General features: G+C 38.1%; 1 protein-coding gene across 1 annotated transcript in view; it reads right to left on the bottom strand.

Annotated features, from left to right (window-relative positions):
* The window catches only part of LOC116703903 (CUB and sushi domain-containing protein 1), a 199,153-nt gene that overhangs the window by 63,641 nt on the left and 122,180 nt on the right, over positions 1 to 13,332 (bottom strand). The window contains exons 34-39 of the mRNA XM_032539380.1: positions 12,547 to 12,651; positions 6,129 to 6,247; positions 5,685 to 5,754; positions 3,845 to 3,961; positions 2,681 to 2,890; positions 412 to 600 (exon numbers count right to left, since the gene is read on the bottom strand). Of these exons, the coding sequence (XP_032395271.1) occupies positions 412 to 600; positions 2,681 to 2,890; positions 3,845 to 3,961; positions 5,685 to 5,754; positions 6,129 to 6,247; positions 12,547 to 12,651 (810 nt within the window). The remainder of the gene's footprint in view (positions 1 to 411; positions 601 to 2,680; positions 2,891 to 3,844; positions 3,962 to 5,684; positions 5,755 to 6,128; positions 6,248 to 12,546; positions 12,652 to 13,332) is intronic.

The following is a 13,332-nucleotide window of genomic DNA, read 5'->3' as shown; positions in this document are numbered from 1 at the left end:
ACAATTACCATTATTTGTAGTAGTAGTAGTAAAAGCAGCAGCAGTAGTATAGTAGTGATAGTAATAAAAGCTCATTATTGTGTCCCTTAATTAATAGAGTAAATGATCCAAGTGACACAGAAATATTTACTTTCTACCTAACTGCTTACACGTTGGCTTGTGATACTAATGGAAGATGAGATTACATTTACTGAAATTCAATTTGGCTAACAACATTTTTCAAATGTCTAGATTTTAAATCACCATTGGTACCTGTGGGATGGGGATGGGGCTAGAATTTATAACAACACCAGTTACAACACAACATAATATAGTTAATGTGAGGAGTGTACATTTGTTGTACAGCATCATGGTACATACTTTTAACCATTAAAATACATCAATATCATAACGTGATTGTTTTTTTCTCACCCTCACAGCGTGGAAATGGATGGTTCCACTTCCGGTTGGTCCCGTGCAGGCATGTTAGTACTGGATGTCCGATCAAAACATAGCCAGGGTAGCACTGAAAAGTTACTGATTGCCCAGCGCTGTAGTCACTGTTGATGATGTCACCATTGGGGAAGGGAAAGAGGTCCTGACAGTTTTGAAGTTGATAGGCTAAAGAAAGACAAGAAGACAAATGAGTGCCAGTGTAAAAATGCTCACGTTTAATTTCATATTTACAAAATGTTTAGGTGGATTTAAATAAAACAGGCTGCTCTTTGGCGAACAGGATAGGCAGGCATATAGTCATACTCAAATTAACAAATACATGTAGTTTCATATTTGGTGTTTCTCTTTTCTTATTTCCATTGCAATTTTCAATGTCATCTTTAAATTTAAGATTTCCGTTTGAGCATTTATATTTAAGCTTTGCATTTTAAATTTGGCTTTTTGCATTGCCCATTTAAAACTTTAAATTTCAACTTTGATTTCTCAGTTTCCTGTTTCTTTTTTGTAAACTGAATTATGGCATGATTATTCCTAGTAGTGTAGTACGATATTAATATTTTTAGTTTGATTTAATTTTGTTGTGAATTGTGGTGTGTGAATAAATATGACCTCGCTAGTAGCCTGCCTACACAACAGCCTGCCTACCAAGTCCCAAAATGACCATTGCATATCATTGTGTTGTAACTTGTAAAACATCCATCAACAGCTATTGGACTTAGGGGCTTAAAAAGACTCACAAATGCTACCAGTAGAAAATGCAGCAACACCAATATATCTAATCTCCTACATTAAAAACATTTGGCATGTGTATGCGGACTGTCTAGTAGATGTAGGAGGGAAATTCATACAACACAATCCTGGTGCAGGATGTGTACAGCCTGTGTTGCTGCAGAGTACGGGCTTGATCATCCCAAGTCTGGATGGTATTTGCCACAAAGGATGCTTCAGACAACAGAAACACATGTGCCTTTTACATACTGACGGGTACACAAATATTGACTAAAAAACTGTAAATTGTGGAAATACAAAAGGAACAGAAAAAAACAAGTGGTGAAAAATGTTGAGGTCCCACGTCAAAGCAGCATCAACGGAAAGGGATATAAGAGGATAAAGAAATACCATGGGCTGGAAGACTTTGAGAGAATGTGGAAAATGTAAGTGAATGGTTTCACAAGTAATAGAAGCAGTACTTGCAGCTGTGAAACTACAATCAAGAAGGTGTAATGCTCCCTTAAGATTTTATTAGCGACGTGTGGGTCAAAACATCAGTGTGAGAGTACTTTCTTTATTGATTTGTTGGCACTTATCCCACTGAGTTTTTGTAGATATGCACACGGCAAATTTAGTCTATTGAACCATATACCTTCTAGTCCTTGAGTACAGAACCGAGCTTGTATCATTGAGTGGTGCAGGGGTGAAAGCATGCACCCAGACTGAAGCACTAATAATTGTCTTCAATCAACACAATTGAGGGTAATATCATGACCGTGTGTCTTGACAAAAATATTTGCTGCTATTTGAAACAAAAACATCAACTTCCTGTGAGGAAACATGTCCACAAGCTCTATGTGACAACAGTGGGAGTAAGCACTGACACGAGCTGCAGTCTAAGAAGACTTGGTCATTGCAAATTGGGAGGAAAAATGAAAAAGGATTATTACGTGCATGTGAATGTGCGTTAGCTTATGTGGAAGTTAGTAAGCCTTGTTCTACTTATGCTGGTGTAGAGGCCCACAGTGTATCTGTTGTGTCTTTGAAGTGAAGCACTTAGGGCTACAAGTAAAGCCTGCTGGACAAGATGCCAGTCTCTCACAGGGGCTTACTAACAATCCATCTCTTTAATGATGAGAGGAGAGCCATAAGGTTTTTTAAGTCTTTAGCATGACTCATCCAGGGATCAAAGCTCAAAATCTCAGAGCAATACTTTTTCATTTTACCCTTCATTTCTTGGAGTTAGGAAAGCTTTGTAATTTGGCAACTAGGTTTGGATGTTAATTTATTTAGAACATTTGAGCATACAATTTATGTTTTCTAAATCATTCAAGCAACCATCTTGTGTTCCTAAATCTGGAGAAACTAAACAGTTGATTCAATTTGAATACAGGTCTGTTCTCTCAGCGTTGCTTGGGGGGCTGCATTCAACTGTAAGTTCCTGCTGTAATAGCTCAGGGTTTGTATCATTTTATGTCTGCTGTCATTGCCTTAAAAACAAATGTTAAAAGTCAAAAATCACAAGTGAACTCACCCTGATATGTCAGTTTGAACCCTGGCCTGTTTTCTGAGTGGTCACTGTAGAAGTGGATGATCGTCAGGTGGGTAGTGCTCAGCAAAGGAAGTGGGATCTGCGAGCCAGTAAACTGTCCAATAAGAGCAGAACTGTGCTGTGGTCCAGCCCTGACCTCTAGAAAGTCATGGTTGTCTTCAGAAGAGAAGTTTTGGAACTGAATATGGGCTCCTAGAATACAAACAGTGATTATAATAGACAATATACAATGTATAATAACAATATATAGTATGACAATTACAAATAGATTTTTATGCCCAACAGAATCTTTACTTGCATGCCATATACTGTAGGTGGTTTACATTTTTTGGATCGGAGATTTCACATTACTTTCATAGTGTGCATACAACATAAATACTATGCACAGAGACCAAGTACACAAGTCATTCTACACATTTTCTATTTTTATCTTCATGCTGTCTTTTTATTTTGTGCTTGTTATTTTTATATTTTGATTACTTGCACCAAAGGCACAACTGCAATTTTGTTGTCTGAAACAATGACAATAACACCTTCTTGTCATCTTGTCATTGGAGTATATTAAGCAAGGCAAGTTTATTTATAGAACACCAGACACAAGGCAATTCAAAGGGCTTTATGGGGGCATAGAAATACATTAAGCATACGATTTTAAGAAAACATTAAATTGCATTTAAAAAAGGATTAAAACAAAGAGCAAGTAAATAAATTAACTCATTAAACATAAGTTGTGTAACTGATTTATTGGAAAGCTGCTGTAAACAATACTGTTTTAAGCCATGATTTAAATGAGCTGAGTTTTGGCAGAACCATTAATATCAGACCTACTACTACTGTATCATTACTGAAAATAAAAAGTTATAAATCATATCAAATAAAAACTAGCTATAATTACACACGTGGACAATAATGCCCCGCACACAAAACAATATTCAATATTCAAACCATCAGTTACTGTGGTCTTTAAACACAACACACCATGTGTCAGCCTCCAATTAAACATGTGGTAAAGCTTTTCAATAAACCATGTGTTCCTGCTGCAGTTTTGGCTTTAATAAGATGGGCTGTGTTTCCCAACTACCCCAACAGATGTACTGAAAGTGACACGTTTTCTTTAGGAAAGCTCTTCTATCCCATAATACTTACCATAACCAGTTGGCAGGGTGATTTGCCAGGTGCAGTCCAGGTTGCCAGGGTAGTTGCCAGGGAAACCTGGACTGAGGATGACACCACTCATCTCAGACAAGATCCCGCCGCAACGAGCTGACAACGCAGGCACAGCAAACACATTGTTAATACAGGCAACGCATGAGCGGTCTACGGTTAGATCATCACTTTATCCTCTTTGCTTCAACAGAAAGAATGTTACACCACAAAAGCAACCAGCGGGACAGTGGGATTTGTAGTATCAATATTTACACTCAGTGATAGCTAAGGTATACCTAAAAAATTGAATGCAATTAAATAAAACAGCTCTGCCAAAAAGTACCTTTTTCGAAGTTCATAATGTTCAATTTTTGGTGACTTTGCCGGATATGTGTGAATTCAATTTTTTTTAACTTAAAGTTAAAGGTGGTGTTGTACTGATTCATTTTTTGTTCTCCCTATTTACATCCACGATAATGGCAGAATATTAGAAATACCTTTGAATATAACGCAGTCCAGTACAACACCACCAGTAATTTTGACCGCAATGCTAAAACGTAAAATGTAAAATGTAGAAAAAAGAAATAACATTATAGGCATCATATAAATAGACTTAATGGCAGGACACCTTGAATTGCAATAGATTGTACAAGTGTACCTAATTAAGTTGCCAATGAGTGTAGGTTTTATTTAAAATGTTTCAAATATCACAATATTTTGAAGATTAAAAGGAATAATTTTAAGGGTTCTGGACTTGATGTGATTGGTCTCTGCTAATACAAAAACATTTGTTCCCTCTGTCATTGGTGACTGGCAGTATGTTAGTGTATGTGTCTCAATGGAGTGTAACTGAATTGCCCTTTTGAGGATAAATAAAGCTGTCTGTATAGGTATCTGTATTTATGGGGCTCAAACCATGTGTGCTGAATTTCTGTAATGACTTGAGAACCAATGGTGACAGACATATTTTAAATCTGATGGCACCCTATTACGGCGCACCCTTCTATTGACATGATTTGGTTGACGCAAGTGTCTCCGACTGAAATGGGAAATGCTGGATTTGACACATACTGAAAGGGGCTGTGGCAGGGCTGAGTTTAGTTAGTCCTGACATGTCAAGGTTAAATTACTGGAAATGACATCCCAGAACTAATACAAGTTTTCACCAAATGCAAACATCAATGTAAATAAGGTCCCTTAACGATATTGCAGAAGGACGCTTTGGCTCTCAGCATAAAGTACACAATTATGTTTGTCTCCAGCAGAACTTAAACTGTAAGAAGTCACTTACTACCACAAATCTAATGTTAAGGTTATAACATTAAATATGCCAATACAGTCAATAGAAGCTACACTTTCTCATTATGGCATTACTATTTATTTATTTTGTTGAATGTACAATGTTACTGTGAGTGGATGCAGTGTCATTTGACAAAATATTCAACTGCCAAACTACATCAATGTACTGACTGACTTTGGTCTTATAAGAAACAGATTGCTATTTCATAGTAGGCTCTTCTATGATTTGCAACTAAGGAATTCCACACACTGACATGTAATCAATTGACTTCAATTAACAGATGTTTAATTACCCTCAAAATGGAAAATAAGTACAAATTCATCAAAAAGTAGCTTTCCGAAGAACTCTCATATGTGGCGGAGGTACACTCATGTCTCTAATCTACTGGAATGCTTCTGTCCCTTTGCTGTGCAGGCCTTAAAGTTTAATGTGAACCTCACACCTGCAGGACATATTTATCCCCCATTGTATCGACCATGTATAACCCAATTAAGCCAGCAGAGCAGAGTGTGTGTTTGTGTGTGTGTTTGTGTGTGTTACCTATGCAAAGAGGAGGTGGGTAGTTCCATCGACGCACAGTCCCAGGCATGCATGAAATGTGAGAGTGGCCCTGAAAGTGTAAAAGTGATAATAATATATACAGTCGGTTAGGTTCCAGAAAAAAAGATACTGTAAGGATTTTACTTAATCTTAGAACATATCAACAATTTTGGAGAGTATTTAACCAAAGTCCATATGGAACCAATGTGGAAATTGCATCTTATTGCTTGCTCTCTAATTGTTCTTGACTGCACGTTTGTAAATGTAAGCAAATTTTGCCTCACAATATTTAGTCTGCTTCTAATAAACAACATTTAAAATCAAATTTTCTTTTGAGGTAATACCAGCCCCAATATGTGAAAACCAGTAGTTATCTACATATAAAATATAAATGTATGTATTTATAGTTTATTTATTGATCAGTTTGTGTCTGTGCTCCTGTACCTGTAATGTGTACCCAGGTTCACAGGTGAATGCCACCACCTCATTGACCATATATCTGTCTCCTGCTTTGATGCCATTGGCTGGGATCATTGGTTCTGGACAAGTGGTAAGACCAACAGCTACAAAAAAAGAACATAAACATAATTAACTAGGTCATTAGTTCCCTATGTAAACATTGCTTAGCCTTGGTTTCTAGACAAATGACTTGAGCCATTTACAGACAAAAAACACATTTCACTGACAGCAAAACAAGTTTCCTCTTTTGTTCTCTACCTTGCCGTTGCTTCAGTAGTTTATCATTGCTTTTCCTGTCACTTGCATGTGACCTTTCTTTTTTTTCTTTTTTTCTTTTTAACTTCATTGCCCAAACTGAACATTACAGGCAATTTTAGAAACACATTAGAGTACAATTAAACTTTAAAATCTTTTTTTCCTTTTCTAATTAACGAAAATAAAAAATAAAAGTAAAAATAAAAAAACAACAACAAAAGGGTCACCCTGTGTTGAGCTTCGTTCAACAACCATATTGACTACATAGATATAGGATAAATACACCATTACACATCATTATGTTTAAATTATTTTAGATCAAGGCCTAGAATGACAGGAGTCCATCTTTTAACAAACACAGGCACCTTCAGCTGTAAAATAGCAGTCATATCTTCCATTGTGTGGACCTGTTTAATTTTTTGTTGCCACTGAGCTACTTTAGGGGGGCCAGGCTTCATCCAATTAATAGTAATCAATTTTCTTGCGGCCATTAACAAGATATGTAGCATGTAGCTTTGGTCCTTAGAGAGCAAGTCTTCAGGCATTATCTCTAATAAGAAAAACAAAGGGTCCAAGGGGCAATCCATCTTGAAGATTTTGTCCACTTCCTCTTTAATGTCTTTCCAGTATGTCTGTATCACTGGACAGTCCCAGAATATGTGGGTATGGTCTCCCACCCTACCACAATTTCTCCAGCAAGTGTTGGGGGTATTGTTTTTAAACATGGAAACCTTAAGAGGGGTCCTAAAAAATCTCATCTTCAACTTCCAATCAAATTCTTTCCACATTGGACTTTCAATCCCGTTATGACTCGCCTCACATATATCTTCCCATGTATCATCATCTATAATTGTATTGAGTTCCAATTCCCATTCACTTTTAATGTGAAAGGTATTGTCTGATGTGTCTCTCATAAGACTGTGATAGATATGTGAAACTTGGTGCTTTGTTGAAACCACTTAGAAATATGTATAAAATACCGTTCAACACTATTTGGATCTTTTTTAAGACTAGCCCCATCCGTGTGATTTGTGATGTAGTGTCGTATTTGTAGATATCTGTACAAGTCCTTTGAGGGCAAGTTAAACTTTTCTTGAAGTTGTGAGAATGATCACAATGTATTGTTCTCAAACAACTGATTTATAATAACCAGCCCATTTTCCGCCCACCGTCTGTATGCTAAGTCCGTCACTGATGGGAGAAACTCAATGTTTCCAAGAATGGGCATGGCCCTCGAAAGAGCTATAGACCCCTTTAATTGTTTCTGGGCACTGTTCGCATGTGACCTTTCTATCGAAAGGAATACATCAGTTTACCTCATTTTTGTACCAAGCACTTGTTTGCATCCCACAGGGTAATAGTGTATCTGAGTAAATTATAAATGTTCAACACAAAGGAGAAAATTACAATATTTAGATTACTTTGATGAAGAACTAATGTGGCAGATTAATTTAGTAATGTTCTTAATGTTATTTTCTTCCTATACACAAGAGCTTAATTCTGAATTGACAAGTACAATAAAAAAAAAAAAAAGCTTGTACGTCGTTCGTAGTGACAGCCTCCTCTGAAATGTGCTTAAAATATAAGGCAACATAATGACTTTGGTTGTGTATTCCCAACCCAATAAAGGTTAAACACATTCTTAATAAGTTTGACAGCAGCCAGCCCTTCATCAAATAGTATCAGTAAGAGTGTATCTGTGTTCATGTGTGTGTGTGTTTGTGTCTACTTGAAAACTTCCACAGGAGACTGCCCTAGAGCGGTTACCATGGCAACACAGGGGATAGATGGGATAGAGAGTGAACGAAGGAGAAAGAGAGGTCTGAATGTCTGTGTGAGTGTGTGTGATTGTTTGTGTGTCTGTTCTTGTTGGTTCATCATCTACCGTCCTACCAGCCAAACGATGTGATCCCACTGAGCTCAACACACACACACACACACACACACACACACACACACACACACACACACACACACACACACACACAAATCCAGGTGGGCCAGACCCAGTGTATGACATTTGTTTTTTTACAGTCATCGTGCCGTGGACGGCACACTTCGGTCGCTGTGGAGTTGCTGTTTACTCTACTCATACACGTTTTTACATATTTAAAGCATTAAATCTTCAAATAACAGGCTCATGCAGCACACCGTTTTGATTAAGCCCACACATGAAATCATAAGATGATTTATAACAGTTAAATAACTGACATACAGAAATGTACTGCGCCGCTAGTGTCTAGAGTCGAGTGTGCAGTCATACCTTTTTCCCTTGTGCCTTTATTCACAGCGGTGAAAGATCACCAACAACTTTTTTTCATACCTCGCCAACAATCCAAGGAAATAGAATATCCAAGCCATTTTATTCAAAACGAGCTGTTCGCCTCACAATCTTGTAGTTTCTGGCTGAGATTTAACGGAAAAAGCTAAACTGTTTTTCATTTCTGGACTTTAATCACGTCTTGCTTCTCCATCGCTGCTGCTACACTGATTTTTACCACTAAATTCTCTGAAATCTAAGCATTCGAATGAGCCCTCATATTAACCAATCCTGCTATGGGAGCCTGAGAGAGCCCTGGTGAAAGCCAATCAAATTGCTGACGCAATGTTAGACCCACGTGCAGGAGATTGACATTTGCTATAGGACCAGTTAAAACAACAATGAGAAGACGAATCCATAGACACCATACTTGACAATGAAATTTTGACCCTGTGATGGCTGTAGCTGTGTCAAAGCAAAAATGGGGCCTTATGTATTGCATTTCACATCCTGAACAAATCATATTTACTTATTTCTATATATTTCTATATATAGTTATTTCAAATATGTGTGTGATTTATGTAGGTGTGTTTTTGTATTTGAGAAGTTTTCTATTTTGCACTTTTTTCGCTTTTTTCTTTGAACATTTCTAAAGGAAATAAGAAAAATACACAGATCTATCTGTAAAAATAAATTCATATAAAGTCCATTTTTGAGTCTTTTGGCTTCTGGACTTTTTTCTGTGGTAAGCTGAGACATGTGGCTATGGTATTGGGTTGTCTGTGTGTCACCAGATGTGTCAACAGCAGTGTATTCAAATAAGTTTACAGAGATTTGACTTGGCCAGAAATAAAAAAACTCAATTCTAACCTCTGTAACTCTGTGTCAGTAAGGCCTAGAATCACACTGACAATTGTAACAGAAAATCGAGAGTGTTAGCTTTCCAATTATATCAGGGACAAAGTATATGGGAGCTGTACCACTTTTAATTTGGGTATGACGTTTAGACCTGTATTTTCAAGAGTTACTTAAGAGGTTAAAGATTATTTTTTACCTATATTAGTGACAGTGGATAGACAGGAAAGGTGGGAGAGAGATGGGGAATGACACGCTGCAAAGGGGCGCAGGTCAGACTCGAACCTGGACCGCTGCAAAGTACATGGGGCACACGCTCTTACTGGGTGAGCTAGAGGTCCCCCTTTCACATTTGTGTGTGTGTGTGCATGACTGACAGTAACATGAGTGTGTGCTTGCTGCGAGGGATGAGTGGGACTTTCAGATGGATCGTAAGTGAAAAAGCTGCAAGAGACTGTAACTTGGAGATACACATGCATGCACACACAGTCTGTTTTAGGCAGAGCATCAGCAGGCTGTCAGGCCAACTGATCAATGAAAGTATTCCATTTGGCTGACTGTCTCTCTCTTGCTCTCTGTCTGTGCTAGCAAACTGCTCCCTCTTTTCCCTGGTTATGACAGGGCAATGATTCTCTGTAAAATGCTGACAACACTAACCCCCCCACCATCACCAGGGCCACTAGACTACAACTAGACAGTGTCAGCACTTAAGTCTCAAGTTAACTGACTAGATTTACTATACTTCTATTTCGATTTATTTAAAGACAGACAAGGGAGATGTCTCGCTCTGCCCTTTAGAGGAAAGGCCCTTTATTCAGCTTAAAACTATGAGAACATCATCAGCACAATCATTCACATGTCCCCAGAAGATGATTTTGTATACTTATATAAGATACCACAATCTTGCATAACTGACATTGAGAACTTTTAACAGCACAATAGATACATGGTTGGTCTTGTTTTTCCTGTTTCTACAGGAAACATAGTGGGAAACAAACATAGTACAACACACACTGTGTCAGAAACAGTTCCAGACATAGTAAGACTATTCCAGGTTTTTTTACTAGCGTGTTCCCAGAGAGAATCAGCAAAAACATGCATCTGAGGGCAACTAGTAATGTAGGTGTTATCTTATCACATATTTAACAAGTTAATTAATTTCTGTGTTTAATGAAAAAAGTTAAAAGACTGCTTTGTGATGAGACCTCCTGTAAAGAACCTCTCAGGCAAACTCAAAACTAGTTCTGCTACAGATTAAAGTGTGGGCACTCATTGTGAGATAAGCAAAACTACAATTTGAGTGCTTCAAAAGCTCTCATGTTTGATTTATATTTTTGAAGGTCATTGTGGAAAAACTTCCTTTCTCAGCATGCTGTATATGGACATGCAGTAAACAGGTACAGTTACAATAGTAAACAGCCTGCTCGTAGACTAACATTATTAAACTAAGGTGGAAACACCAAGAAAGACCTATCCCAAACATCATGTCCAAAAAAAAGGGACCCAATCTGAAAAAGTACAGCCAGATCTGATTCAAACCTACCAAAAATAGCAAGAGAACACCAACGGTGGCAGCAGTATAAGGCCCCACAAATAAACAAGCAGCCATAAAAAATATAGCCACACATTTTTTTTCTGCATTTCAAAGTCTCCATTTTTGTCCGGTTATGACTATGATTCACCTTGTGGTCAGACATGCCAAGTATGCTCAGTTCCACTCAGGTATTATTATAGTGGCACACAGACCCAAGACCTACACAATCTAATTAGACTGAATTTAATTTCAACTCCGCCTGACTCAGGTCTCAAGTTAGGTCTTGGTTACAAAGCATTGAGAGGACCCATGACCGAGGACCAGACATCTAATCCCAACTTCTTGCCAGTATAGTTCCAACCGAAATCCTCTCACCATGGAAACTAGGGGTACATGATAGAGAAAGAAATCCCACATAGCCCGAAAAGACTACCACCTGCACAGCTCTCAACTTAATACTAAATGCGTTGCTGAGCAAAATAAATGCTAAAACATGAATATATAAGAGTGGCTTGACCTACATCGAGTGCCATTTTCATTAAAGGATTATATAAGATACTGTATAGGAAGTTGAAATTACAGTAAGTGTCACATCTTCACATCCAGTAACACAAGCCACACAAAAAATATGAGAATAACTGCAAAGAAACAGACATGATGGACTGTCCCTGAAAGTCATTATTCTTCCAGGGTTCTCATTACTAAGGATGGCATGCTGACACATAAAGCCAAGAAAAAGAAAAACAGGCCACCGACCACAAACATGTGCACTCACCTACACACATGTACACACACAAATACACACAAAGGAATGTGCGTGCAAACACACACTATTGCTCTAACACATACTCACAAAAGGGGACATGTTCATTGATCTGGAAGTGATTCTAAGCTAAAACAACAACCGAGTACTGAAAAGCACAGCCATGCCCTGACAGGTGAGTATGTGTGTAAATGCATGATGTTAATATCAATGTCCATTTCTTTGTCTGTCTACACGTTGTGTTTTCGTATGTGTATCTTTTTGGACAAAAGCCCTTGTGTATGTGTACTGTATGTATGTGTCTGTTTTCCCTTTACTTTCTTTAGGTGTGTGTTCTGTGTGTGTGGTCCAATTTGGGCGTTAGTATGTGTGTTTGCTTTCGGGCACAACCAGTTCAGGTCACTGACTCTTGTTATTTGATGTTGAGGTTTTGGCTGCACCAATGTGTGTGTGTGTGTGTGTCTCTGTGTGTGTGTGTGTGTGTGTGTGTGTGTGTGTGTGTGTGTGTGTGTGTGTGTGTGTGTGTGTGTGTGTGTGTGTGTGTCTGTGTCTGTGCTCAAGTGTATGTGTAGGTCTGCAGGTTTGTGTGCATTTGTGGTTTCTAGTGTGAAATGTGGAATTGTTTTTTTACACCAATCAATCTTTAATTCTATCTATCTATCTATCTATCTATCTATCTATCTATCTATCTATCTATCTATCTATCTATCTACCTGTCTTAAAAGCTTTGACTTACTTTTGTATTCTAGGTGAAAACCTGCAGCCACAACACTGATGTCACTCTGAAAGTGCAGAAGGAGTTGATTGGACGTTGAGTTGAGGAGGGCGGGAGCAGTGGTTCCTGTAAAAGACAGACAGAGATAAACATATGACAGCAAATTAAAAAAAAAAAAAAAAACAGCATCAAAGTTCATGTAACACAACACTGGGTATACAAGAAAAAAGTATGTTCAAAACAAACAAGGTTGCTTTGTCAGCAAGCATTCTTGACCATGAGTCTTATTTAAACCCCAAGACCAGCTGGGAAATTATGTGTAGGGAAGGGGAGCGACCCCTCACCCTCCATGGACAGCTAGCATTTTGGTGTCCTTATAAGAAGCAACTCTCATCTGCCCCAGTGAAGCTGCTCTGTGGCCAACATCAAATCATTGTGGTTATAGTGGGCAGCTCCCAGGTGTACTTTCTTGAGAAGGGCACAGTCATTTGTGTGTGTGCGCCTGTGTGTGTTGCCCTATGAGTGGCATGTGTGATAGGTGTGTGACAGGTATGTGCTTGGGGCAGGTCACAGGGGAACTCCGCTGGGAAATTGTGAAAGGTTAGATCATTCTTTATCCCTCCCTGTCTTCTTCCTCTCTCTCTTTTACTTCAATCCTTCACTCAACTTTGTGGTGAAACTCTTCCCTTCCCTTTCTTCTGTTCCTTGCACTGACTGCCTGTTAATCAGACAAATTCTATACTGTATCTTTTTTTACAATACCATTTATTATTTTTAAAGCTATATCTCTACATCTATATCTATATA

Source organism: Etheostoma spectabile, chromosome 1 (genome assembly GCF_008692095.1).
Source record: "Etheostoma spectabile isolate EspeVRDwgs_2016 chromosome 1, UIUC_Espe_1.0, whole genome shotgun sequence".
Classification (NCBI taxonomy): Eukaryota; Metazoa; Chordata; class Actinopteri; order Perciformes; family Percidae; genus Etheostoma; species Etheostoma spectabile.
Note: the sequence above shows the minus strand (reverse complement) of the source record. Positions and strands in the feature narration are given on the sequence as shown.